The sequence below is a fragment of the Pogoniulus pusillus genome, chromosome 34 (assembly GCF_015220805.1).
Source record: "Pogoniulus pusillus isolate bPogPus1 chromosome 34, bPogPus1.pri, whole genome shotgun sequence".
Lineage (NCBI taxonomy): Eukaryota > Metazoa > Chordata > Aves > Piciformes > Lybiidae > Pogoniulus > Pogoniulus pusillus.
Genome location: NC_087297.1, coordinates 14,290,172 through 14,315,489, shown reverse-complemented (window position 1 = coordinate 14,315,489; position 25,318 = coordinate 14,290,172). Strand labels below are relative to the sequence as shown.

The 25,318-nt window shown below is 55.8% G+C and overlaps 1 protein-coding gene across 1 annotated transcript in view; it reads left to right on the top strand.

Moving 5' to 3' along the window:
- The window catches only part of CPA6 (carboxypeptidase A6), a 35,056-nt gene extending 15,580 nt beyond the window's left edge, over window positions 1-19,476 (top strand). Inside the window, exons 3-11 of the mRNA XM_064170546.1 lie at window positions 1,833-1,957; window positions 3,273-3,387; window positions 4,044-4,145; window positions 4,934-5,038; window positions 8,860-8,970; window positions 9,191-9,281; window positions 11,958-12,160; window positions 16,166-16,250; window positions 18,274-19,476. Of these exons, the coding sequence (XP_064026616.1) occupies window positions 1,833-1,957; window positions 3,273-3,387; window positions 4,044-4,145; window positions 4,934-5,038; window positions 8,860-8,970; window positions 9,191-9,281; window positions 11,958-12,160; window positions 16,166-16,250; window positions 18,274-18,461 (1,125 nt within the window). The 3' untranslated portion in view covers window positions 18,462-19,476. The remainder of the gene's footprint in view (window positions 1-1,832; window positions 1,958-3,272; window positions 3,388-4,043; window positions 4,146-4,933; window positions 5,039-8,859; window positions 8,971-9,190; window positions 9,282-11,957; window positions 12,161-16,165; window positions 16,251-18,273) is intronic.
- The last annotated feature ends 5,842 nt before the right edge of the window (window positions 19,477-25,318 follow it).

The window sequence follows — 25,318 nt, the reverse complement described above, 5'->3', positions numbered from 1 at the left end:
GCAGCCTGGCAGCCCAAATGGGGAAGGAAAGAATGAGCTTAGCAGGGAGGGCTGTGTTCATTGTACTTTGCACGGGCAGCAAATCCCTGTAGCCAGATGCTGCAGTCATCAGTCCAGATTGTAATCTCACTCTGAGCTGGGCTCAGGCAGGACTGCATGGGACATTTCAGCTGCACAGGGAGCATCAGGTGGCAGAGGTTATTCATCAGTGTGGCAGAACATGTGTCTGGGAACCACTTTCCAGGCTCAGGAGGACAATGTTGTTCCGGAAGAACTTCAGTAGGGAGATGCAGGACAGAGCAGGAGAGCCCAGGTAGAGAAAATGCCCAGGAGATTCCAGGCAGAGAGAAGGCCTGAGCTTAGAGATAGGAGGAATCAGCTTCCTCCTTTCCTGGTGCTGGAGCCTGGGTCTCAGCTCCCCAGTCCTCAGCACAACCCCAGTGTGAGCAGGACCAGACTCTTACTGTTGCATTTCTTGGGCAGGGCAGTGAGAGCTGCTAAAGGAAGCAGGCCATAAATAGCCTCATCAGCAGCGAGCGAGGCTGGGCTGTGCTAATGAGTCTCCTAGAGCCTGCCCAGTGCCTTGCAAACATACTGAGCCCAGTGGCATCTGCACGAGTGGATATGCAGTTACCACAGAGCTGTGCCAGAGCTCTTCCTCAGTGACTCTGCCAAGGCACAGCCTACGAGTTCTTTGCAGCAGTGCCGAGCCCTGGTGTAAACCTACACCAGAGCAAGCAGAGCAGGAGAGCCCAGGGCTGTGCTACAGCTGCCCAGAGAGCTGCACCGCTCTGCAGCTCAGGCGTCCTTCACCTCTGCTCCTGCTGGCTGTGGCTGCTGCAAGCCCAAGGGTCACTCCTGAGTCGTGGGCACAAACTGAGCTGTCTTCAGTCATGAGTTTTTGCTCCCAGACCTGTACTGCAGCCAGCCAGGGGACACCTCAGCTGCTCTCAGCTCGTGTGTAACAGCTGGTTGGTTTTGTGGCAATGGCTCAGGCTGAGCTGACAGAGGCTCTGCTACTGCAGGAGCACCAAACTTACCTGCTGGGATGTGTATTTTTAGGGATAAACCTGAAGAGTCAAGGGGACATTTCTAATTACCCAGGTGTGAAGGCAGCATGCTGGATGTCACTGAGTGCCTTCCCTTAAGCAGAGCACAGCAGCCACCCACCAGCACCAGGCAGCTCCACAGACCATACTGTGGCAGTGTGTAACAGTGGCTCTGGCAGAAGCAGGAGAGTTTTACCCTTCCAAGGGAGCAGGCATTTAACTGGATTAACAGGACTCAGGTCACTGCTGCTTGAAGAGATAGCATCAGGTTCAGCATCAGATGCCTCCTTGGTAGGCAGAATAATCTCAGTCAGGGCCATGTGAGGAATAGTGGGAACTAAAGCCTTGTTGCAAGACTGAAGTCTCTTCCCAGACAAGGTTCAGAGCTGAAATGCATGAGATAATCCCCAGGTACTGCCTGGTAGCACAGGGAACTCCTCGTAAAGGTAGAGACTGAGGCTCTGTGGGAGCCAGCACACAGGGCTTGTGCAGTACTCTGAGGGTGCTTGTGAAGCTGGAGGGGGGTTATGTCCCGGGCTGTTTGTGCAGGCACACTCCTGAGGCCATGCTCTCATCCATCTCTGGTGAGAGCTGGGCTTGGGCTGGACACAGTCACTGCCCAGCTCTGCTCCCTCTTACAGGCGCTGAGCTGGAGCAGCCAGCACATGTCACCATCTCTGCCAGGCCTGGCGTCTTCGCCTCCATGTCTCGAAGCATGCCAGCTCCCAGGTTCCCCACCTACACTGAGTGCATGTGAATTACAGGTTGGTTCCTGCACTACAGGTGGACGTGTGGCAGCCCAGCAGCCCCTTCCACGTTGCCAAGGGGACAGTCACCGACGTGCGAGTCCCTCAGAACACATCCCAGAGTCTGCTGCACCTGCTCCAGCAAGCAAGCATCCCCTACACGTAAGCCTGTGCCTTGCTTTCTGTGAGAGAACCTCAGAGACCTGGCCTGAGAGAGGCTGCACCTCAGGCAGTGCCAGCAGAGCAGCCCTGGTGCTGGCAGAAGGGACATCTGCCACAAGCAGGCAGCTGGGGTCCAGCATCCTGCTTCGGAGCCAAGCTGAAGTGTCTGCAGTGCATACACAGCCTCAGCTGGCCAGAGCAGAGTGCTGATTGCCATGCCCGGCCTGCTCAGCCTCCCCTTGTGTCCAGCAGGAGCAAGGGCTGTCTAGTGGGGTGCTGTGGCAGTGGGAAAACCTTTGCCGTGAGCTGCAGGACTCTTCTGGGGCTGGGGCTCGCACCTCACCCGTAGTTTGCTAAGAGCAGCCAAGGCAGCTTTGGAGCACACTTATTGCTCCGTGTTTGTCAGCATGGCACACCAGAGGAGAGCCATCATCCTGTCATTAAAGCCTTTGCAGCCAGAGGCTGAAGCAGCTGAACAATCAGCTGATGAGTTATTTGCATTCTCCAGTGTTTGCTGAATGAAGCCCAACGTGAGGCTATTTATACTGCTTTCTCTGGGAGGAGGGCTGGCTCGGATCACACACTCTGTGCTTTTAGCAGCAGCCCATTTGCATGACAAGAATAGTCTCTGCCTAAGCTGTCGTTCCAGAAACACAACCCCAGAGCAGAGGCGACGACTGACAGCGAGCCAGGAGCAGCAGTGCTTCCACACGGGCTCCGCTGCTGCTTGCCTCTGAAAGGAGATGGGAACTTCTCTCGTTGTCTTCCTCTGCCTATCCAGCGATGTCCCCCGGTTACAGTGCCCCAGCAGCTGTGCTCAGGTCTGCTGCTGTTCCTGTCGCAGTAACCACCTGCAGTGGGATGGCAGAAGGCTGCTTATAGCTGAAACGAGCACCTGAAGTCCTCCCCTCAGGTTGCAGAGCAGAGCATGCAGGAGCAAGAACTGTGGGAGAAAAGGGCCTCTGCAGGTCACCTGCCACAAATGCTAGGACAGGGCAGGAATTATCCCCAGGGAGAGCTCCCTCTCTGCTCTTGAGGACTCACAGACCTGTAGTAAACCTGGGTCGTAGAGCACAGCCAGTGCTGCTCCACCAGCAAACCAGAGTGCCCTCCTCACACTGCCTGCTCTGCTGCCCTAACCAGCTCCCCGGGGCTTTGGAGGGCACTGTTGCATCTCAGAGCAACTGGAGAGCCTTGGCAGCACATAGCCCAGCGAGCCTGAGGCTCCTGGCTGCCCGGACAGAGTAGGTGAGGTGTGTTGCTGTGCCACAGCCTCTGTGCCCCCCCAGTCTCACAGTGTCCTTCTCTTGCCTAGGGTCCTCATAGCAGACCTGCAGCAAGCAATCGACAACCAGACTGGACTGAGGCCACACAGGAGTCGGAGGTCCCCCTCGGGGTACAACTATGAGGTGTATCACTCTCTGGAAGAAGTAGGTGAACACTCAGAGGTTCCTCTCTCACAGGTTCACTCACAGATGGGTTGGGTTTAAATGGACCTTGAAGAGTTCCAACCCCTGCCACGGGCAGGGACACCTCCCACCAGCCCAGGCCGCCTAAGGCCTCATCCAGCCTGGCCTTGATCACGTCCAGGGAGGGGGCATCCACAGCCTCCCTGCGTGGCCTATGCCAGCACCTCCCCACCCTCACTGTAAAGAATTTCTTCCTAATCTCCAGCCTGAATCTGCCCTCCTCAAGCTTCCCAACTGCACTCTTGATTTTCCTAAGGCCAAGGCTTCACTGTCTCTCCAAGCTATGGTGACCTGCTCCTCTTCAGCATTTTCACCTTCAAATAGAGACACCTTGAAATGATTCATTTAATACTTGTGTTGTCTACATGTAGCTGTGAGAGCTTCTGAGGGCTGGTTTTAAGCTAAATCTTGTACTGCATCCAGCCTCTGACAACAGAGCTGTGAGAGCCCAGCAGCTGTTCCAGTGTGGAAACAACAGCAAACAAAAAGCAGGAAGACACCAACGATAGGAAATCCAAAGTGGTGCAGGGGCTGAGAGCTGAGGTTACTAAACATGCTGCAGTTGCCTCCCATGGAGTGCAAGGAGTGAGGCAACAGCTTCATTGCTGTCTTTGCAGATCCAGGACTGGATGCACCACCTGAACAAAACCCACTCAGATCTTGTTCACATGTTCTCAGTTGGGAAATCCTATGAAGGGAGACCACTCTTTGTGCTCAAGGTAAGGACAAAGTGGGCACTAGTCAGACCAAAATCTGCAGTGGGGCCAGACAGCTGGCTGGGGCTCTGGAGGTGCAGGTGAGCAGTGTGCCCTGAGCAGGAGCTGCTGAGAGCTGAGGTCTCTGAATGGCATCTTTATGGACCAAAACCCCCGAGAAGCCAAACCCTGTTAGCCTGGAGCACAATCAGGGGGTTAGACCACAGCACAAGGTCAGTTAGCAGGATTTGGATTTCAGGGAATAGACAGCTTGTGAGGCAGTTGTGGGGGAGAGAGACCTCAGAGGGCTCTGGAGCCCATCTCAGCACCCACCAAATGCTTCTTCCTGAGCTGCTGGCACAGTCCCAGGGCTGTGCACTCCCAGCTCCCATCAGAGCCATCAATTAAAGGGTGTCAGCAGGGCACAACAGATGATTTCTGATGTGCTTTCTGCTCAGCTGCTCTTGTGGAGCTCTGAACATCTGATCTGCTCTTCCAGCAGCATTGTTTTCCCTTGCCCTGCTCCCCATGAGATGTGAGGATCCTTCCTCAGAAGGAGGAGCTGACACATCTCACTTTGGCTCTAGTTGTGGGGTTCTTCTGACATAGATTAGCTTCGTTATCCTGGCCACATCTGTATGGCATGGGCTTGGCCACATCTGTATAGCATGGGCTTGGCCACATCTGCATGGCATGGGCTTGGCCACAGCTTTGAAAGAACAGATTGAAGCTGGGTTTGTGTTTCTAACACCCTGTTGTGTATCACTCCCCTCACGAGCTCTGTTATGTGTCTGTGACGTTCACACCTCAAGCTAGGGACCAGATCCCGGCCCTACAAGAAAGCTGTCTGGATAGACTGTGGGATCCACGCCAGGGAGTGGATTGGCCCTGCCTTCTGCCAGTGGTTCGTGAAAGAGGTGAGTGGGTCACACTGCAGGCACACAGCTCCTGCACTCTGCTCACCTCGGGGGCTTTGCTAGAAGCATTCTCACATTATCAAGAAGCAAAGTAACTCACTGTGCTGCTGCACTTCTCGTTTGTAGAACACTTCAGTGCTCGCTGAACAAAGCCAAGAGTGACAGCCAGAGCCAGGCAGGCTCGGGGCAGACGCAGCCTCTGGCAGGTGTGAGCAGGGGCTGGTTCCAGGGCCCTGTGCCAGGAAGGTTGTAGTTGTGGTCCTGGGCCAGCTAAACCAGTGCCTGTGTGTTCTGCTTCAGATCAGCTCACAGAAAGCTTTGCATTAACAAAGGCAGTTCTTGTCTGTGTAACTCTACAAGGCCTGTGCTCCAGCAGCTCCATGTCCTTCTTGGAGTAAGGGGTCTAAAACTGAACCCAGGATTTGAGGTGTGGCCCCAAAGTGCTGAGTACAGGGGGACAGGACAATCACTTCCTCAGTCCTTCTGGTCACACTGTTCCTGATCCAGGCCAGGTTGCTGTTGGCTTTCTTGGCCAGCTGGGCACACACTGGCCCCTCTGCAGCCCCTGTTTACTGACACCTCCAGGTCTTTCTCTGCCAGGCAGTTTCCAGGCACTCTGCCCCAAGCCTGGAGCATTTGTGAGGTTGTTGTGACCCAGCACTTAGCCTTGTTAAAGCTCAGCCCACTGATCCAGCCTGTCCAGATCCCTCTGTAGAGCCTCCCCACACTGCAGCATCCCACCCGACCTGGAGTCATCTGCAGCTGCACCTGTCCTCGCCCTTGTCTGCCCACTGGCTGTGCACTGCTGTGCTCACCAGGGACACACTCTTCTTTCCTTGGAGCAGTGTTTGAGAGCAGCAGGGGAGCAGTAGGCACCAGGAGAGGAGCGCATTATGCTCACACTGCCTCACTATTAAACATGACTGAGAGAGGAGGCTGGAGAGAGTGGTCCAGGATATTGCTTTTCTCATTAAATGGAATGGGCATTTTTCATCAGAACTCTGGGAACACTGAAGGCTTCTCTGTGTTTCCAGCTCTGCAGTTCTCTCTCGCTGGCAGACTCCTGCAGCACCTCTGCAGCCCAGCAGCACACTCCCCACCCTCCTGGCGCTTAGGGGCAGCTCTGAGGAAGGGCAGGCACTTGGCAGCAGATTTTTCCTGGCTGTCTGTTGTCTCTGAGGAATAGCTCCAGCAGTCCTCTGATGTGAGGCAAGAGAAAGGAAATGTTGGATTTATGTGGTGTTAGCATCTTGCCTAGCAGCAGCATCCACTCATCCCTCTGCTGTGCAGGCAGCCAGCAATACCTCACTGGGCTTCCACCTCACCCTGTCATCTCTGGCAGTTGTTTTGCTGCAGCATCCATGCTCCTGTGCACAGCCAGCTGAGGAACCAGCCTCCCTGTGTGAGCTGAGCAGGACCCAGCTCCCTTCCATCCAGAAGTGCAGAGCAGACCAAGGCAGATCAGACTTGGAAGGGAGGGTGGAAAAGCAAGAGGCTGCCCACAGCACAGGCTTGGTCTGTATCTGGGCAGATGCACCAGGCAGAGAGGAAGAACAAAAGAACCAGGGCAAAAGAGAGCGTAGGAAGAGAAAGAGAAGGCGCAAGGAAGAGGTATGCAGGATGTGGGATCATTGAAAGCACAAAGCCAGCCCAGTGGCGTTCTGGATCAAACAGAAGGGGAGCAGAGACCATCTGGGGGTTGCTTGGTCTTTGGGGTGTTTTGGGTTCTGATCTGCTCCAGCAGGAGCTTGGAGCTCTCAGCTGAAGATAATCAGATGTTCCACCGGGCCCAGCAGCACTGCTGGCACTTGACAAGCCCTTCCTCATGCTCCTTGCATTTCAAGGCAAGAAAGGGGACACCTTGCACCACACAGAACCCCAAGCACAGAAGGTGACAGCTGGGGACAGGTTCCTGGTTATTTGTCTGTTGAAGTGCTGGCCTTGGTGCTGCTTGCTGCCAAGCCCAGGCCTCGACCCCATCTTTTCACCCCATAATAATGAGCTAAGAGAGACACAGCCTGACCAAGCTGTGTGAGGGCAGCACCTGCCCCCACTGCTCGAAGCCTGATTTCTGAGTGCCCCTGTGGGGTCCATTGGCATGCAGGCTGTCAGTTAGCCAGCCACTGGCACCAGGAGAGACCAGCCCTCACCAGGAACTGTGAAGGGATCAAAAGCTCACATTCTTCCTCAGCAATGTTTATGAAGTGCTGGACTGCACAGAGAGGACAGCAAAATGACAGCACACACAGAATGGAGCCAGGACACCAGCAGCCAGAGATGGGTCCAAGCAGCAGACCCAGACAGCCTCAGTGTTCAAAGGGCTCTCCTGCACCACGCAGAAGGGCATCAAGATGTAAGTGTTCCTGCTTCAAGACCTGCTGAAAGCCACTGCAGCAGTTACTCTGCAGAATTCCTCTCATAGTCCAGGTCCTGATGGACAAAACCTCTGCCATGTGCTGTGTCAACAGCCAGAGCAGCACTCAGTCACTCATCCCAGTGCTGACATCCACACTGGCAGCAAAACAGCTTCACAGGCTGGGTCACTTCTTGGCCTTTCTGAGTTCCATCAGAACTAAGTAATCCTTTAGGAATCCAAAATACCTCCCCTGTGCGGTGTGGCCTGCCCTAGGTGATCTGGCTGGGCAGGGGGTTGGACCCAGTGATCTCTGGAGGCCCTCTGCAACCCCTAACATCCTGTGGTTCTGTGATCCCTGCAGCACATCCTTGCTGCTGACAGCAGGTCGCTGATGTGCACTGCTGCTGAGGGGAAGGAGCACGCAGCAGCAGCAGTGAATGCTGCCAGCAGAAGCTGCCTGCCTGGCCCGGCTCTGCTGGGTTCGGTTTTCAGCGGGCAGCAGCCGGGGCGAGGCCGGGAGGGTGCCATGCAGTACCAAGGGTCCACCACCACGAGGCACGGCAGCTTTCTGTCCACAGCAGCCCTGGCAAAAGGGCTTTCCCTGCGCTGTCTGCTTCCTCTTCTGGCCCCTGGTGGATTTTCACAGGCTCCAATACACCGCAGGACACTTAGAGAAGACACTTCCCTGTGCTGTGACATCCAAGCAGTTAGAGTGGTTTCCCCAGAGGAGCTGAGTGCTGCGCGGTTGCCTGCCCATGCCCTCAGGAAGGTGCCATGGCTTGCGCGGTGCCTGCAGGCATCCCCTGTCACAGGGCAGCACACCTGGGCCGAATGCAGGCTGCTGGAGCTGTGGGATGCTTGGAAAGGGAACTCTCCAGTGATGCTCACCAGTGCAGACTGCCATCTGAGCCTTCATCACCAGGACACTCTGAAGGCTTCTCAGCTTGGAATAGGTTCTTCAAGGCACAGAGAATTCACTTGGTTGTTCCAGCACACTGCCCCAGGGAAGGAATTCTGGTTGCTATTTCAGCAATCCACTCCTGGGTGATGATGCTGAGTAACTGAGACCTTGGTAAAACTGCTGATGTGCAGAAACACTTCTGAGCATGGGAAAGGACTGCAGAAAGGGCTGCAAAGGCAAACCCTGCCTGTTGGAGAGCAGAGCTGTTCCAGCAGCGGAACAAGAAGCAGTAATTAGTAGCTGTGGCTGAACAATTCAGTTAAGCACTGTGTTCAGTTCAGCTCTGTTGGGTTGCCCTCAGTATGTGCCACCCTGGACCAGCATAACTAAGACATGAAATTCAAGCACTACATTTTTCTGTGGTGGACACCTCAGGAGGCCTCCACGGATTTGGTGGGGATTAGTTTCACACAGTTAGCAGCAGAGGCATTTGTGTTGTCCCTGTCAGAGTATTCCCAGTGCTTTCTAAGGTGGCAATGACCTTCTTTGGCTCCTTTGCTTCAGGCTCTGCAGACGTACCAGACAGACCCTGCCATGAGAAGGATGCTCACCCAGCTCTATTTCTATGTCATGCCTGTGTTTAACGTGGATGGGTACCAGTTCAGCTGGACAGACGTGAGTAGTGTCAGTGATGGGACTCCAGGAGCTGCTCAGACAGGGAGGGTGGAATGGTTGTTGGGTGGTGCCAGGGTGGCTGTCGGTGCAGCCTGCCCTTCCCTTTGTGGCACACGATGTGGGAGTGGGCTGCTGGGGCCATGACAGGAGCACGATTGCCAGGGTGGTTTGTTCCAGCTGCAGAGAGGGCCTCGCTTAACCCTTTGCTAACTCCCCTCAGGACCGCTTCTGGAGGAAGACGCGGTCGAGGGACGCGCGGTTCCGGTGCCACGGCGTCGATGCCAACCGCAACTGGAAGGTGAAGTGGTGTGGTGAGTCTGGAGCTGCCTTGGCCCTCGCGTTCCGCTCACCCTGCAGCCGGTCAGCCCGCACGAGGCAGGCTGCTCCACCGCCACGGCTGCGGCTGAAGCTGCTGTGCTGTGGCGCCGCAAGCCAGGGCTCCAAACCGCCTTAGAGCTTCCAAAGAAAGAGAAGTCCCAGATGTGGGACTCACCACAGGCCAGAAGGTGCCTGGTGAGGGTGGCAGCACCGACACACGGCTGTACCCCTGCAGTCACACCACCAGTCTGAAGCACAGTGTTGAGCCTGGCCCAGCGCGGTTAGTGCCGTTACACACTTAGTGCCATAGTCTGCTCTTAGTGCCGTGGCCTGGTTGACTGGACAGGGCTGGGTGCTAGGTTGGACTGGATGAGCTTGGAGCTCTCTTCCAACCTGCCTGATTCTGTGAGTCATGCACAAATTCCATCAAGTGCTGTAGGTATTTGTCAGTTCAGGAGTTACCTGAGTACAGCTTCAGGAAGCTCTTGAGACTTCATGTTGTTTAACCCAGCATCTCTCTGAAGTGGCTCTGGGACGCTGGGAAACGTCAGACTTGCCTTGCTGGCCTCACAGAGAAATGTCTCTGAGTGCTTTAGGGCCATGTTAGTAGTGATTGACTAGAAAAGGAAAGAGCCTCTGAACACGTGGAGATGCAGCCTGAACCTGCCAGCACTGCTGTAAATGTGATGTAAAATGTGACCTCGGTGTTGCACAGAGAGGGCAGCAGGAGTACAGCAGTGGCAGGAGGGCTGGAAGGGGCCCACCGGAGAAGTGATGTTGTGTTGGATCTTACAGCGAGGCAGTGAGCGAGCTGAGGCTGCAGCGGAGAGCAGCAGCGGGGACCTGCTCCTGCTGGCCTCTCCGCATCCTCAGCCGCTCCCTTCACCCTCCAGCTCTTTTCTCCGGCATTTGTCCACCTTCCTTATTTGCTCTCCACACTTGTAAAAGCAGCACCGGTGCTGGCAGAGTGCTGGTGCCACGTCCCTGCCCTCAGCCCGTCCCTCTTCCCGGGAAGTCTCTTGATGCTCTGCGGCAGGGCAGCGCCCTGCGGCCCGAGGGGGCACGGCCAGGCTGGCTTGCAGCCGCTGCGTTCCCTCAGGAGGTGCTTCAGGCCCGGACAGCAGCGGGGGAGACTAAACTGCCCGGGGAGAGCCCAGCAAAGCTGCCGAATGCAGGGAGTCAGTTGGCAAAGGAGATTTCCAGTATGGAAACTGAGGTTGTCCTCCCATTCTCCGAGGGCACCAGGGGAGCCGTCCCTTTGTACTGCTCAGCAGCTTCCCTGGCAGGCAGCACTGCCTGCGGCTGGGCTGCAAACGGCTGAGCACAGCAGGCTGGCAGGCTCAGAGGGGTTTTCTGCTCACCGAACGTCACCACACTGAGCCATATTTCGCCACCGGGGCGTTTCCCCTGTGGCACCCTGCTGCTGCTGTCCCTTTTCACGACTCAGTACTCGGCACTGTTACAGGAGGTGAAGCATCCACAAAGCCCCAGAGGCTGCAGAGGCTCTGCTCGGTAGCTGCCCTTTATCACCTGAGGAGACATGGGGCAGAGTGCTGCTGGCACCCAGGTGACTTCGTGGCATCTGTTCTGCAGGGAGAGACCTCCTGCCCCCTCTGCAGCCCTTCCACCCCTGCTGCCCCCTGGACACTAATACCTTTGAGTCCCCAGCTGTGGCCACTGAATGGCTGCCTCCATTTCTACCTTACAAAGGCAGCGGCAGCATCAAACTCTCCCACTTGCTCATTCCTCTGCCGTCAGGCTGACTGCACAGCCCTGTGGGGGCTGCCATCACTCTGCCTCCTGACACGCTGCTCTGTCGTGCTGTTGGAAGGTGGCAGTGGTGCCCTCCTCAAAGGAGAGCTGATAAAGCTGCTGCTGCTGCAGGGCCCTGGTGGCACCAGGGAAAGCACTGCTGCTCTGTGGGGCAGTGTAACGTATGGCATTTTGACAGCCCAGTGGATGGCAGAGCAGAGGGCATCTGCACAAGGACTGCAATGCCAGGCCCAGGCCCTGAGCTGGAAACCAGGCAGTGGCTCAGGGCCAGGACTGCTCAGTGACAGAGCAGACACTGCCATCGCTCGAGCTTCATCGTTCAGTGCCTCGGGGACATTGCAGGCAGCTCAGAGCCACCTGAGCAGGGTGCCTGGGGGCAGATGTCCTCACACCTGCCCCAGGCCTGGCAGAAGAAGCCCTGTGCCAACTGAGATGGTCTGGGCCTGAGGTCTGCACAGGCGGTGGTCAGAGCCAGGTTTGTGTTTGAAACCAGCCTCTTAGGTAGTGCCTGCTGATGTGGTTGGCTACCACTGCAACCAGCAGCACGGTGGGCGGAAGAGCAGAGTGCTGTTGCGGGCCAGGGCTGCCTTGGCAGCGAGCAGTGAAGAGAAGCAGCTCTCTGGGGCAAGCAGCAGCCGAGGCCTGGCACCGGGACGCTCCCGTGAAACGTGCTGCTTGCGGGCAGCCTGGGCAGGGAAGGGAAGGAAGGCAGGGCTGTGCTCGGGCTTGGGTTGAAGGTGCTTCTGGGGAGGGCTGTGCGGAGCTGGCCAGCTGGCAGCTCGCTGTGCCCACGAGGGGAACCAGCAGAGTGCCCACCGAGCTCCGGATGGCTCAGCCCCCTGGGCCACCGCTCTCGGCAGCTCCCTGGGGCTGACAGCAGCTCTCTCCTCTGCCAGCTGAAGGTGCCTCCCTGCACCCCTGCGACGACACCTACTGCGGGCCCTTCCCCGAGTCCGAGCCGGAGGTGAGGGCTGTGGCCCAGTTCCTGCGCAGGCAGCGCCGGCAGCTCCGCGCCTACCTCTCCTTCCACGCCTACGCGCAGATGCTGCTCTACCCCTACTCGTACAAGCACGGCGCCATCCCCAACTCCGCCTGCGTGGTGAGTGCCGGCCGGGCGCGACTCGGGGGCGGTGTGCCGGGCAGTGCGATGGGGCAGTGTGATGGGGCAGTGTGATGGGGCAGTGCGATGGGGCAGTGCGATGGGGCAGTGCGATGGGGCAGTGTGATGGGGCAGTGAGATGGGGCAGTGCGATGGGGCAGTGTGATGGGGCAGTGTGATGGGGCAGTGTGATGGGGCAGTGAGATGGGGCAGTGCGATGGGGCAGTGTGATGGGGCAGTGTGATGGGGCAGTGAGATGGGGCAGTGAGATGGGGCAGTGAGATGGGGCAGTGTGATGGGGCAGTGAGATGGGGCAGTGTGATGGGGCAGTGAGATGGGGCAGTGAGATGGGGCAGTGCGATGGGGCAGTGAGATGGGGCAGTGAGATGGGGCAGTGAGATGGGGCAGTGTGATGGGGCAGTGAGATGGGGCAGTGCTGGGCAGTGAGATGGGGCAGTGCTGGGCAGTGTGATGGGGCAGTGAGATGGGGCAGTGTGATGGGGCAATGTGATGGGGCAGTGAGATGGGGCAGTGAGATGGGGCAGTGCGATGGGGCAGTGTGATGGGGCAGTGAGATGGGGCAGTGCTGGGCAGTGTGATGGGGCAGTGTGATGGGGCAGTGAGATGGGGCAGTGAGATGGGGCAATGTGATGGGGCAGTGTGATGGGGCAGTGAGATGGGGCAGTGCTGGGCAGTGTGATGGGGCAGTGTGATGGGGCAGTGTGATGGGGCAATGCCGGGCAGTGTGATGGGGCAGTGCTGGGCAGTGTGATGGGGCAGTGCCAGGCAGTGTGATGGGGCAGTGTGATGGGGCAGTGCAATGGGGCAGTGCTGGGCACTGTGATGGGACAATGTGCTGGGACAAAGTGCTTCCCTGGGGAATGTTGTTTGGAGAGCAGATTTGTTTCCTCAATACTTGGCACATATTGAGCCTCACAGAATGATGTGACTTGGAAGGGACCTTAAGGATCATCCAGTTACAGTCCCATGCCATGGGCAGGGAGACCTGCCACGAGCCCAGGTTGCTCAGGGCCACATCCAACCTGGCCTCCATTTCCTATGGAATTTACTCTGGCTTTAGTTACTCTGGGCCCACACTGCCATTTCTGCCCCCCTGTGAGTCGGCAGCAGTTTGACTAGAAGGGCATCAGCCTTCCATCCACCAGTGCCTTTAAATGACTTTATAGGCTAAATCCCTGGGTTTTCACCCTAGTCATTATCATTTCATTTAATTAACTGTAGTGGGAGTGCTGCAGCTGAGCCCTTGGGCCTCTAGCTGGAAGCCTGTCCCTTTGTGCTCAGCACCAGAGCCCAGAGAAGAGCATCTTCCGTGTGAGGAGTGGAAGCAGCCGGAGCTGCTTGGTGCTTGTTGGCCAGAGAAGGAATCTCATTTCAGCAGAGGGCACTTTAACCATCACCCTGCTCAGCCACAGTGCTTCCAGCCCTAGGACAAGCACCTAACTCACAGCAGGGCCTTCTGCCACTTAGAAGATTACATTAAGATGTTTAGGATGCAAGGCTGTGGATTTAGAGGTCTGTGCAGCTCATGCATTCCACCCTCAGCCTGACACAGAAGCTCACAGTCTGAGGTCTCTTCTGAGCCAGCCAAACACATAAATCCCTCCTGTGGCTTGCTCTGGTGGGACATGACTGAGCTTTTCTTCCTGGCTGCCCCTGCTCACAGACCTGCTCCACAGCCACTTCCAAGCCTCCTTCTTTCTCCCTCAGTGCCCAGTAAAATTACACTGTCCAGATATCTCCCACTTTGGCCTTGAAAGCTGAGGGGCTCTTCACTTTCTGCTTTAAGCTATTTGACTGCAAAGGAGCTTAAGTGCACCTTGGGTGTCTCCTGTGCAGCATAAATGATGTTGTCAGTTCCTGGAGCTTTGCTGACGTTTTGCTCAGCTGCCCTCTGCAGCACTCCACAAACTCAACTCTTTTTGTGGGTTTACTTCTCTTAAGACACTTAATTTCAGCAGCTGCTAAAAATTCTCCTTCCTGATGTCATTCCTGGGAAATAGAGCAAATTAGAAGCTAGCTAAGCAGCCAGAGGAGCTAAAAATATGAGACTTGTGGGGACTGACCAGCCAGCCCTCCCCTGACTGTGACTAAATCCATGAGTCTTCTTTTTATTCCACCTCCTCCAGTCCCATATGGGGAGAAGGAAAGAGAAAGTTGCTCCCCAGGTGATCTGGGGGGGAGTGCTGCATACTAAAACCCAGACACTGGTGATTTCAAACCACTGGATCTCATTCCTTTGGAGACCAGCAGGTGCAGGAGTATTTAAGACCTGACAACACAGCAGAAGGTAAAGAGATGGTGCTAGGAAGAACCAGCATCTGCCGTGCAAGCAGATGGTCCTTGGGTGCCTGATGGAGATACCAGAGGCAAGGCAGCAGCAGACATTGCCAGGGGATTCACTTGAAGGAAAGGGAGTCTCTAACCGAGAGTGTCTCCAGGACACACAGTGCCTGCTGCTCCAGGGCCATGCCCACGCTGGGACAGGAGTGACTGCCCCCAGCACACACCCTCCCTCTTTCCATCCACAGCTTCCAGACCAGCCAGGCTTTGATATCTGCTAGCTGCTTCCCAGGTCTGTGGGGCCTTGGATCTGGCTTCTCATCAGGGGCAGAGGAGCACAGCCCCAAAGGGCCAAAGACAGACACTGTTGAAGCCAACAGCCCTGCACCAAGGGGAGCCAAGTCCTACTCCTCAGAATTTTGCCAGGGTTTGGGCTCCACACTTCTTTTTATTGTGGTGGGTCAAAAACCAGGGAGGTTGGAAGAAGAGATTGAAGTAATTTCCTGTTGTTCTGAAAGCTCATTGCAGGGATCGAAGTGAACCTGGATGGCATTCGAATGGGTACTGTGTGTGTTTTAATGCTTGCCTGCAGCCAAAGGCTCCATCACCTGGTGGCTCCTAAATGAATCATTTTTGGCATTTGAAGTGTCTGAAACAGTGACTTGGGCTGAGGTTTCAGATTCTCCAGTTCTCTGGGGAATTACAGGGAGCTGGGAAGCAGCAGATCTCTGCTTCCTGCTGCTGCTGGAACAAGCTTTGTTGGTCTGCAGCGCATGTGGACAGTGGAGAACTGCAGGGCTCCATGTGCACAGCAGACAAACAACATTTGGTGCTAACAAGGGGCAGGATTAATCCTGAGCAGGGGAAGGGATGTGCCTGTCTGGGTGGGATCTCTGCAGCGAGCTGTCAGTTACCATTTCGATTGCAGTGTTCAATTATTCAGAGCTGCTTTGAAAGTGGAGAGCTGTGTGCTGATCACAACATGCATATTCTGCTCTCATTTAGGCACAGCTCTTATTAATGCTCCCCTGAAATCCCTTCTGTTGAGGTACTTGAAGTGAAGGTGCACTTTGAGACTGAAAACAGCCAGCAGAAGCACTGCTCCATCTCCAGAGTTCTACATCTCACACCCTGCCATCCCTTCCCTCCTTGTGCAGTCGGTTCCTCAGTGTCTGCAGTGGGCTTGGCCGAGTCTCTGTGTGCCTGTGAAGAGCTGGCGACCTCCACTGAAGCCTTCTGCTAGAGGCTGTGCAAAGGCTGCTTGCTTGGACTCATCCAGCATCCAGCCTGCACTCTGTGATGCAGTTGAGAGCTGTCCTCTTCTCTGGGGGCAGAACTCCAGCAGTGGAAGCAAGCAGCACCCCTCAAAGATAGGGACATCAAGTTCACAGCATCCAGGGACACCTGCCTACATGGCAGACATGGGCCTGGCTCACTCCTGCTCTGGCCTCCAGAGGGTTGCTGCCTCTGCACAGAAGGGGGTTCCAATCCCTCCACAGCCCAGGTTCCAGTCCATCCATAGGTCAGGTTCTAGTCCATCCACAGCCCAGGTTCCAGTCCCTCCACAGCCCAGGTTCCAGTCCATCCACAGGTCAGGTTCCAGTCCCCCCACAGCCAAGGTTCCAGTCCCCCCACAGCCCAGGTTCCAGTCCCATGAAGCCTCCCATGCCAGTCTGACTCCTGTGTTTGTTTGTGTCCCCCCAGGAGTCAGCAGCCTATGATGCTGTCAGCGCCCTGCAGTCAGCCTATGGCGTAAGATACAGATATGGTCCTGCATCCAGCACCTTGTGTAAGTCCTCCTCTGGCAAGGGTTGGGGGCTTGGACCTTCCTGGAGCAGGGAGGAGGTCACCTTCTGACAGCAAAGCAAGCAAGCACTGTCTGCTGCAGCTGTGGGTGGAAGTGAAGTTTTGTAACTGAGGCAGTTGGTTGATTGCAGCAAGATGAACTCAGGTGATGCAATGAGCCTGCAATGCAAGGACTGCAGAGCAGCAGCCAGCAAAGGGCAGCTCCAGAACACATGAGAACAGAGGGGAAACAAAAAGCTAGCACCAGCTCACAAAGAGCATGGCTGTATGGAGTGGTGTAAATGCACTCCTGCCTTGTCAACGGCAGGGGAGGAAACAACTCAAGCAGGTTTCACTCTTCACTCTCCCTGTTCCTCTCCCGGGCAGCGGTGGCAGACAGCCGCTCGCAGAGCTCACGTTCAGGGGTGTCTTGAAAATCTGGGCTTCATCTGCCCCTGTGTCTGGATGGTGACAAATGACAGCAGCAGGATGCTTACTGCACATTCTCCACTTCTCAGAGAGCAGTTTCCAGGGTGGGTTTCCCTCTCTCTAACACCTGCCCATGCGATGCATAGCAACCTTTGGCAGTGGGACAGGGAAGAGAGGGTGGAAGGCCAACAGGTTTCAGTGAGACACATTCTGGTTGCTGCAGCCACAAGGCCTGAATGCTCCTGGTGAATGTAACAGACAAGCAACAAATGAGAAGCCTCAGGAAGCAGCAGGAGCTTTCACAAGGAATATCAGAGGGATAGGAAATTACTGGAGGAGGGCTCCAAAGATGCTGAGGGGCCTGGAGCATCTCTGTGAGGAGCAAAGGCTGAGAGCCCTGGGGCTGTTTGGCCTGGGCAAGAGCAGCCCCAGAAGGCATCTGAGCAATGCTCAGCAAGAGCTAAAGGGTCAGGGATAAGAAGATGGGGCCAGCAGCAGGACAAGGCACAGGGCACAAACTGGAACCCAGAAGGTTCCATCTGAACAAAAGGAGGAAATTCTTTCGTGCAAGAGTGCTGGAGCCCTGGAGCAGGCTGCCCAGAGAGGTCATGGAACCTTCTCTGCAGAGCTTCCAACCTCCCTGGCCATTGTGCTCCTGGGCAGGCTGCTGTGGGTGCCCTGCTTTAGCAGGGGGTTGGACTGGATCATCCCCACAGGTCCCTTCCAACCCCCATGCTGGGACTCTGTGATCCCCTCTGCCACTGCTGCATCTTGGCTGCCAGAGCTGCACTTCTCTGGGCCTCCATCTCCCAGCACAGCCCTCACCTTGTCCTCCCTGTAGCAGTCAATGCCTGTGTCAAAGGAGGAGCTGTGAATTACTGCCAGAGCTGCTCAGAAGACAGCAGGCCACAGGAGGGCTGATCTTTATATAAATACAAGTGTCTGGGGTAATCAGCACATGGAGATAAGAGCTGAGGCAGCTCACTTCCTCGGCAAGGTTGGTTAATATTAGACACCACCTATGCAAATGCTCTCAAGCTGCAAGGAAATGGTGAGAAAACAAGACAGCAGTGAAAAGAATTTTAAAATCCCTTTGAAAAGGAGGAGGTAGATTAACTTTATCAGCTTTCCCTGCAAAGGAATTGCCCAAAACACCCAATTAAACCTGGGAGTGTGCAGAGCTCTGGTCCAGCTGGGAGATCTTTGGGGAAGCAAAGCTTCACACTGCACCTGCCCGAGGACAGGAACAGTTGGAGGCTGTGTTCCAAACGCTCTCTTTTATTGAAGCTTTGCTTCACACAGAGCAGTCTCTCACTCCTTTTCCCCCGGGAAAACCACAGGCCTCATCCATGCTGTGCTCAGCACCTGCTGCAGGCGCTGGCTGCTGCTGGGTGTTGAGGATGGAGCTGAGAGGATACTTACTGGGTGCTGGGCACAGCTGAGAGAATCCTCGCTGGGTGCTGGACACAGCACTGAGAGGATCCTCGCTGGGTGCTGGGCACAGCTGAGAGGATCCTCGCTGGGTGCTGGGCACAGTGCCAGCAGCCCTCTGGCGCTCTTGGTGCCCCCTGTACCCTGTCTGTGCCCTCCCATTGCAGACGTGAGCTCTGGCAGCTCCATGGACTGGGCTTACCGGAGCGGGGTGCCCTACGCCTTCGCCTTCGAGCTGCGCGACACTGGGCACTACGGCTTCCTGCTGCCCGAGCCGCTGATCCTGCCCACCTGCGCCGAGACCATGCTGGCAGTCAGAGCCATCGCCCTGCACCTGCTGGCCAAGTGCCACTGACAGCGGCCGCCGGGGCTGGCAGCCCGGGGCACTGCTGCCGCCGCTGCCTTCTGCCGCTCCCAGCTTGGCCGCCCTCGGTGCTGCTGTGCTGCAGGACTGACGCGGGAGGGAGTGGGGAGAAAGCCTCCCGGGCTTGCTCTGCAGACGCCCAGGAAGTGGCTGTGCCAGCACAGGTACCAGCTGGGGGTGAACGGCCTGTTCCTTTGGCAATGAACTCTGGTTCTGCAGCTCCAGTGGGGCAGGTCTAGGCCCACACACAGGTGCCTGGAATTCATCTCCACCCAGTGACTGTCCCTGGCCTTCCTCCTTTCCCTGAGGAAGATTTCCCTCCGTGGGGTCTCCTGACCCAAGGGGTGAAGTTTCGCTGCCCTCTGACCCGACACAGCCACAGCTGCCTGTGCTGCTGCCTCCTGCACACACACAGCCCTCTGCAGATGCACTTCCTGATGGATTTCTCCTGCCATGCGGTCTCCTGACCCAAGGTTTCCCTCAGCCCTTCAGAGAAGCCTCTTTCCAGTGCATGTGTCAGGCTGGACTCAAAATCAGCAGCTTGCCTCTGCATGCGCAGCTTCTGGCGCTGTGCTCTGCCCTGTGGAGGGGCAAAGCATCTCAGCAGGGCTGGGAGCTGGGAGCCAGCAGTGGTCTGGTGCCTCTGGGTCCTGCTGCAGCCCAGTGCCAGCAGCCCAGGACCCAGCCTGGCTCTGTGGCCAAGGGCCGCTGGCTGCTGCTGAGTGTCCCTGCAGGCAGCTGGGGCTCTGCTCTTCTCCAAGTCATTGTTTGCATGTTTTAAGGGACTCAGTAAGAGATCCTCCAGTGCAGGCAACAGCAGAAGCTTCACAGTCAGTGAGCCCCAGGTTTGAAGGAAGAATCCTGGCAGGCTGGCGGACACAGCAGCTTTTGTTACCCGTGAAGTACTACTCTTTATCTTCTCTGCCAAAGTGTCTATTGTACCTTAGGGATGTGGAGCTCAGCCTCATGCTGCGACATGGCAAATAAACCAGATTTGTTACTGAAACCATGCGAGGCTTTGAGACATTCTTCACGTTTCATTCACCTGCTGAGCCCAGGCTGCTCGGGGGTGTGGTTGAGGCCCCATCCCTGGAGACATTCAAAATCAAACTGGATGGGGCCCTGAGCAACCTACTCTGGTTGGGGCTGTCTCTGCTGCCTGCAGGGGGCTGGACAAGATGCCCTTTGAGGGTCCCTTCCCACCTGCTGCACTCTGGGGCTCTGTGAGGGATCTGTGTGCTGGCCTTCTGCAGCAAGTGGTTTAGACCCCAGAAGCCTCTTCCTCACAGTTTGGAGACTCTCTGCCATCAAAGCTGTTGGGATTATTTCAGAAGGGTTTCTTTTCCAGGAAATGAAGTCTCCTTTCTGAGAAACTGAGCTGAGGTGTGCCAGGACTGAAAGGAAAGGCAAAGGATGCAAGTAAAGCATGGAGCAGAGAATCAGAGGGAAAGGTCCTAATTAAACAGCAAGATTCAAATGGAATCAGACAGGATGAATCCAGTTGGAAGGGATCCTCAAAGGTCATCCTAACCACCCCCCTGCAGTCAGCAGGGACACCTCCAGCTGGAGCAGGTAAAGACCAGAGGCCCCCGGAGCAGCAGAGATTACTTGGACTAGTATAAAGCAGAGGGTTTTTTTTAACCACCAGGGATAAAGCCAGAGAGGCAGCAGTTGCTGAGGAAGAGGGAAGGATCATGCTAATGTGCTGGGTGCTTGGAGGGCCGCGGGGTCAGAGGGGAGGGAGGCAGCTCTCTGCCAGCAGACAAGCATCTGGAAGAGCAGGAGTGAAGCAGAGATGGCAAACGAGCAGAGACAAAGCAGTTTAGACTGAGTGACGCCCCCTGGGAAGTGTCAGAGTGGTCCAGCCTGAGTGAGCCAACGAGCAGGCGCTGCTGGCATGATTGCCAGGTGCTGTGAGCTGAGGGGACCAAGGGGACACTGAACGCTGCTGGGGTCAAAGCCACAGTCGAGTTCTTCCCACCTCAAAACTGATCTGCCTTTGGAGTGCTCCCATGGGAGCAGTGTTCATTAGTTCTCAAGAACCCTGTGGCACAGTTAATTGCCAGCGACTATTAGCAAGGAGGCAAAGCTATCTGGTGATGCTCTCTACCTGTCCTGGCAGTTAGAGTCTTCCCTGCTCCGTGCCGGTTGGCACCTTCCCTTCACCTCTCCATCTATGCACATGGATCAGCAAGTGCAGGCCAGCCCCTGCTGTGTGAAGAACATTCCACACAGAGGCAGCAGCAGACATCTGCAGCATATCTGGGCTGTATTTCCAGGAGGGAAGGTGTCTAAGTGCAACAAGCACCACATACCTGCTGCGAGGTGTGGGACTGGCAGGATCAGGGAGGAGCTGGATGACAGCTGCATGTCCTCTTCACTCCTCCTTAGGCCCCTGTAGCACCACGCACGGCCACACAGCTCTTCAGGAACAGATTGATGGCACAGCTGAAAGGGCTAAAGCTGCAGCACCACCACCATACAGCAAGAGATGCCATAAATTGCAAGGCAAGAGCAGCACTGGAACCAGGAGAGGAGACTGAGGCAGGAATGTTTCCAAGGAAGCTCTCTGAGGCTTCACTAAAGCTTGACAAAGTCTATCTGCTTAAACCAGACTTTATGCTCAGATTGACTGGAGTGCAGAACTCGAGGCTGCAAGGAAAGGGAAATGATTGGCTGCAGATAATTTTCCTTGCCGTTCAGCAGGGGAAATCCTCGAGCAGAGCCAGAGTCAGTCTGTCTAGGACAGATCTTCAACAGTGAGTAATAGATAAAGAACAAGCTTTAAACTCTGCTGATGCCTTTGCTCCACGAAGGAGCATCACTCACACGTTAATCTCTGTCTTTGCCTTAGGTGTTCCCTGACGCTTCCCCGCAGCACCGCGGCAAAGGCGCAGACCTCCAGCAGCCCATGCACTGCTGTTCAGCACAGGGACAGCAAAGGGCAGCGATCCCACAGCCAGAGGTGCCACAGCTCTCTGAGCCGGCCCAGGCAGTGCTCTCCGGCCCGCGTGGCTGCAAAACCTCCTCCCAGGGGACAGCCATCAGGGCGCTAAGGAGCAAGCCGGAGCCGAGTCGCAGGCTGGCTGCTGCTGCTGCCACCCTCTGCTGTCCCTCTATCCCTCTCCGGGGGGGGCAGGTCTCAGCCTTGGCCTGTCTGGGAGAAGAATGTCACACCCTGCTGCTCCAGAGAGGGGATTTAACTCATCTGACTTCCACTGTGTGATCATAAAGCTCTTCATCTAAACTCGATTGAGTTGGTTTCCTCTGCAGTCCATAGAGGAAACTGAAGGCTGCAGAGGATGACAGGTCACATCCATCTTGCGCTGGGTGCTGTCAGCGCTGCAGGAGTCACTCATTAGACGTTAGCCTCTGTGCATAGCAAGAGCCCAGCTGACAGCCGAGGCTGGCTCCTAGCTTCTGTGGCTGCTGGACTTAATGAAGATAAATTCCACTCCAGGATGAGACAGAGCCTTTAATTTCCAGTACATCAACCATGCCTCAGCTCTGCCCCAGCTCAGGTGCCCAAAGTTCCTCCTCAAAGGGTCGCCCATGGCATGTGGGATGTGCAGGGGCCAAGCAGCCTTCTCAGGAAGAACTGCTCCTCGTTGTAGCTGTCAATACTTGTCTGACAGAACATAACTGCACACGATCAGAGAACTGGCTGCATCTATTTCTGCTGTGTAACTTCAGATGTAATTCAGCAGCTCTCATTTCTGCAGCCACCAGCAGTGAAGCCTGGCGTCTTTCAGGGGCTGTGGACCATGAAGGCTTCTCCCTTTCTGTCCCTCTCATGTCTCTCTTAATCCCAGCAGCTATCTTTGTTACTCTGCACTCACATTTCATCTCTTGTCCTCGCACTTTGCTGGAGACTCCCCATTAATAATGATTAGCTTCCTGCCCCCGAGGTAGCTCCCTGATGCATTCCTCCTCTCCTGGACAAGTCAAACAAGGCCAGCAGAGAGCACGCAGAACAGCACAGCCACACAGCATGGCACTGCAGCAGGCAATGTTGAGAGCTCAAAGTCTCTCATAGGGAAGTTCCAACTGGGCACCAAAAATAGGGAAGCCCAGGGATGGAGAGACCCTGTGGATTTCACCCCAGCAGCTGATGGGCTGCCAGCTGCCCGTGAAGCCAGAGCAGAAGCTCCTTCAAGCAGCCTCCTCTCTTAATCATCTTTTTCCTGGGATGGTACCTAAGGGCTACTGAGGTTGAAGTGCTCCATGAATTGTTGTCTTACTGTTACAAGAGTATGGGCAGGAGGGGCAGGGAGGGGATTCTGCCCTTTGCTGGGCTCTGCTGAGACCCTACCTGCAGTGCTGGGGCCAGCTCTGGAGTCCTCAGCATAGCAGAGACTGGGACCTGGTAGAGTACAGCCAGAGGAAGCCACAGCAGTGCCGGCAGGGCTGGAAGCCCTCTGCTGTGAGGCCAGGCTGAAAGAGTTTGGGTTGTTCAGCCTGGAGAAGGCTCCAGGGAGACCTTCTGGTGGCCTTGCAGTGCTGAATGGGCTGGTCAGAAAGCTGGGGACAGGCTTTTGAACAAGGCTTGTCATGACAGGACAAGGGAAGATGTTTTGAGCTGAGAGACTCAGACAGGAGAGAAAGGAGAAATGTTTGGCACTGGGGGTGGTTGCCCAGAGAGGTGGTAGGAGGTCCGTGCCTGGAGCCATTGCAGGTCAGGTTGTCTGGGGCTGAGAGCAGCCTGCTCTGGGTGGGGATGTCCCTGCACAGGGCCAGCACACAGTGCACACTTCCAGATCACAGAACTAAACTCTCCGGTCTGCCTGGATCTGAACCCAGAGGGGGCTGTGAGTGTCCCAGGTGCTGTGAAGCAGTCGGGTCAGTTTTCAGAGATCCAGACTGCACAGCAGCTCTGACATTGGACTTGGAACCAGAAACATGGTGGAAGTCCAAACAAAACTGTCACAGGCATTCCAAAATGCCTTGTGGAGGGACCTGAGTGAACATCTATGTAGTAAACACTTAGTGAGATAATTGGGCTGTGGGAATGGATGAGTGCAGAGCTGCTTTCGTGGCAGTGTGGGCAGCACTGTCCCTAACTCCCACTCAACTTTATCATTCTCCTTGCTCCTTTCCTGCCCACAGTGCATAACCTGTGCTGAAGTACCAGTTACTGTGCCTGGGACAGGAAACCACCCACGGCAGCTGCTGGAGGAAACAATCAGGCAGACTCAAAGGTCTCAAAGGCAGTTAAAAGTGGTTATTGCTCCATCCTCTCTGCTTCTCACCTTCATTCACAGCCTCCATTCACAGTGACCTCTGCCTCAGCTTCTCAACAGATATTAAAACACTTGGACACCATTTGACTTACCCTGCCCAGAGATTAGAGGCAGGTTTTCCTCCAGATGAGTTCCACCCAACTTTTCTCAGTTCCTTTTCATTCTCAACCTTTCTTTTGTTACTCTCAGCTTACTGAGAGTACAGAAAGTAAGGAGCCAAACCACATTAAAAAGTCTAAACCAGGAAGTTGACTCTATTCCTACAGAGCAGAGCCTGTCTCTTCTGACAGGTCTTGTCCCCCTGCAGGCTGATGCTTCAGCAGCAGTTCCCTGTGCTCAGCCCACTCACACCTCACAAGTCAGACCACCTTGTGCAGGTGGGCACAGGCACCCATGTGAACAGAAGAGATGAGTGCAGTGGTCAGGACTCCTGATGCAGACACCCCTGGGCCTCCCGAGATGGCAGCTGCAAGTTTGCTCCTGCCAAATGGACTGTGAAAATCAATAGCAAACTCCATTTGCTGAAATCACACTGGCAAGGGCTTGGCTAAGGAAATCTGGACAGGGATGGCTGATGCAAAAGTACCAGCGAGAGCTCCAAGGCAAGGGCCAGTGGCAGGCGGCTTTGGAAGGCATCAGAATCAGTGACCAAAGTCACCTGCAGGGCTGCATCCAGCTCTGGAGCTCCCGGCACAGGAAGGGCTTGGAGCTGGTGGAGCGGGTCCGGAGGAGGCCACGAAAAGGCTCAGGGGCCGGAGCAGCTCTGCTAGGACAGGCCGAGGGGGCTGGGGGCGCTCAGCCCGGAGAAGTCGGTTTCGGCAAGAGCCCTCTCATGCGCTCACAGTCAGGGCTCCATTCGCCAGCAGCTCCGGTGGGATTCCCTCGGCCAGGCTATTCCCTGTGCTTGGGTACAGGCACCTGTGAGGGGTTTTGTCCCAAGCCTTCTCCCTTGGGGGACCTGTCTGGAGCCATCCAGCATTAGCTGCTGCTTCCCTGGGGCACTGCAGCACAGCTTTCAGCACAGAGGTGCTCAGGTGAACCACTCAGTAAAGAACACAAGGCTGCTCTGCAGGTGTAGCTGGGCGGCAGGGCAGCAGGGCAGCCTGGGCAGGCTCTCCAAATTCCTCAGGAGGAAGGGATGGGCATTAACATTTCTGCAAGGCTGTTGCCCTGGCCGATGCTGCAAGACCAGAGGAAGAGAGGGCAGGAAAAGGTGGCCGGGGACGTTCCTGAGAGCTGCTTTTCAGCCAAGCAAGAAGATAATTCTACAGAGAGTCCAAAGTTTGACAAAACAAAACACGAAAGCCACAGTTTAAAGTGAAGCTGCAGTTACTGTTTTTAATGCTCTCCAGTGCAGCATGGGGAGGAAGTGTGAGATGCCTGGCCTGGATCGGCAGGAGCAGAGCAGCCATCGTGCCCTGCGCCGGGCACTGCTGAGGCCACACCTTGGGGTTCAGGTTTGGGCCACTCATTCCAAGGACACGAGGGACTGGAGCAGGTCCAGAGAAGGGCAGCAGAGCTGGGGAAGGGTCTGGAGAGCAGAGCTGAGGAGGAGCAGCTGAGGGAGCTGGGGGCGTTTAGTCTGGAGAAGGGGGGCTTGGGAGGAGA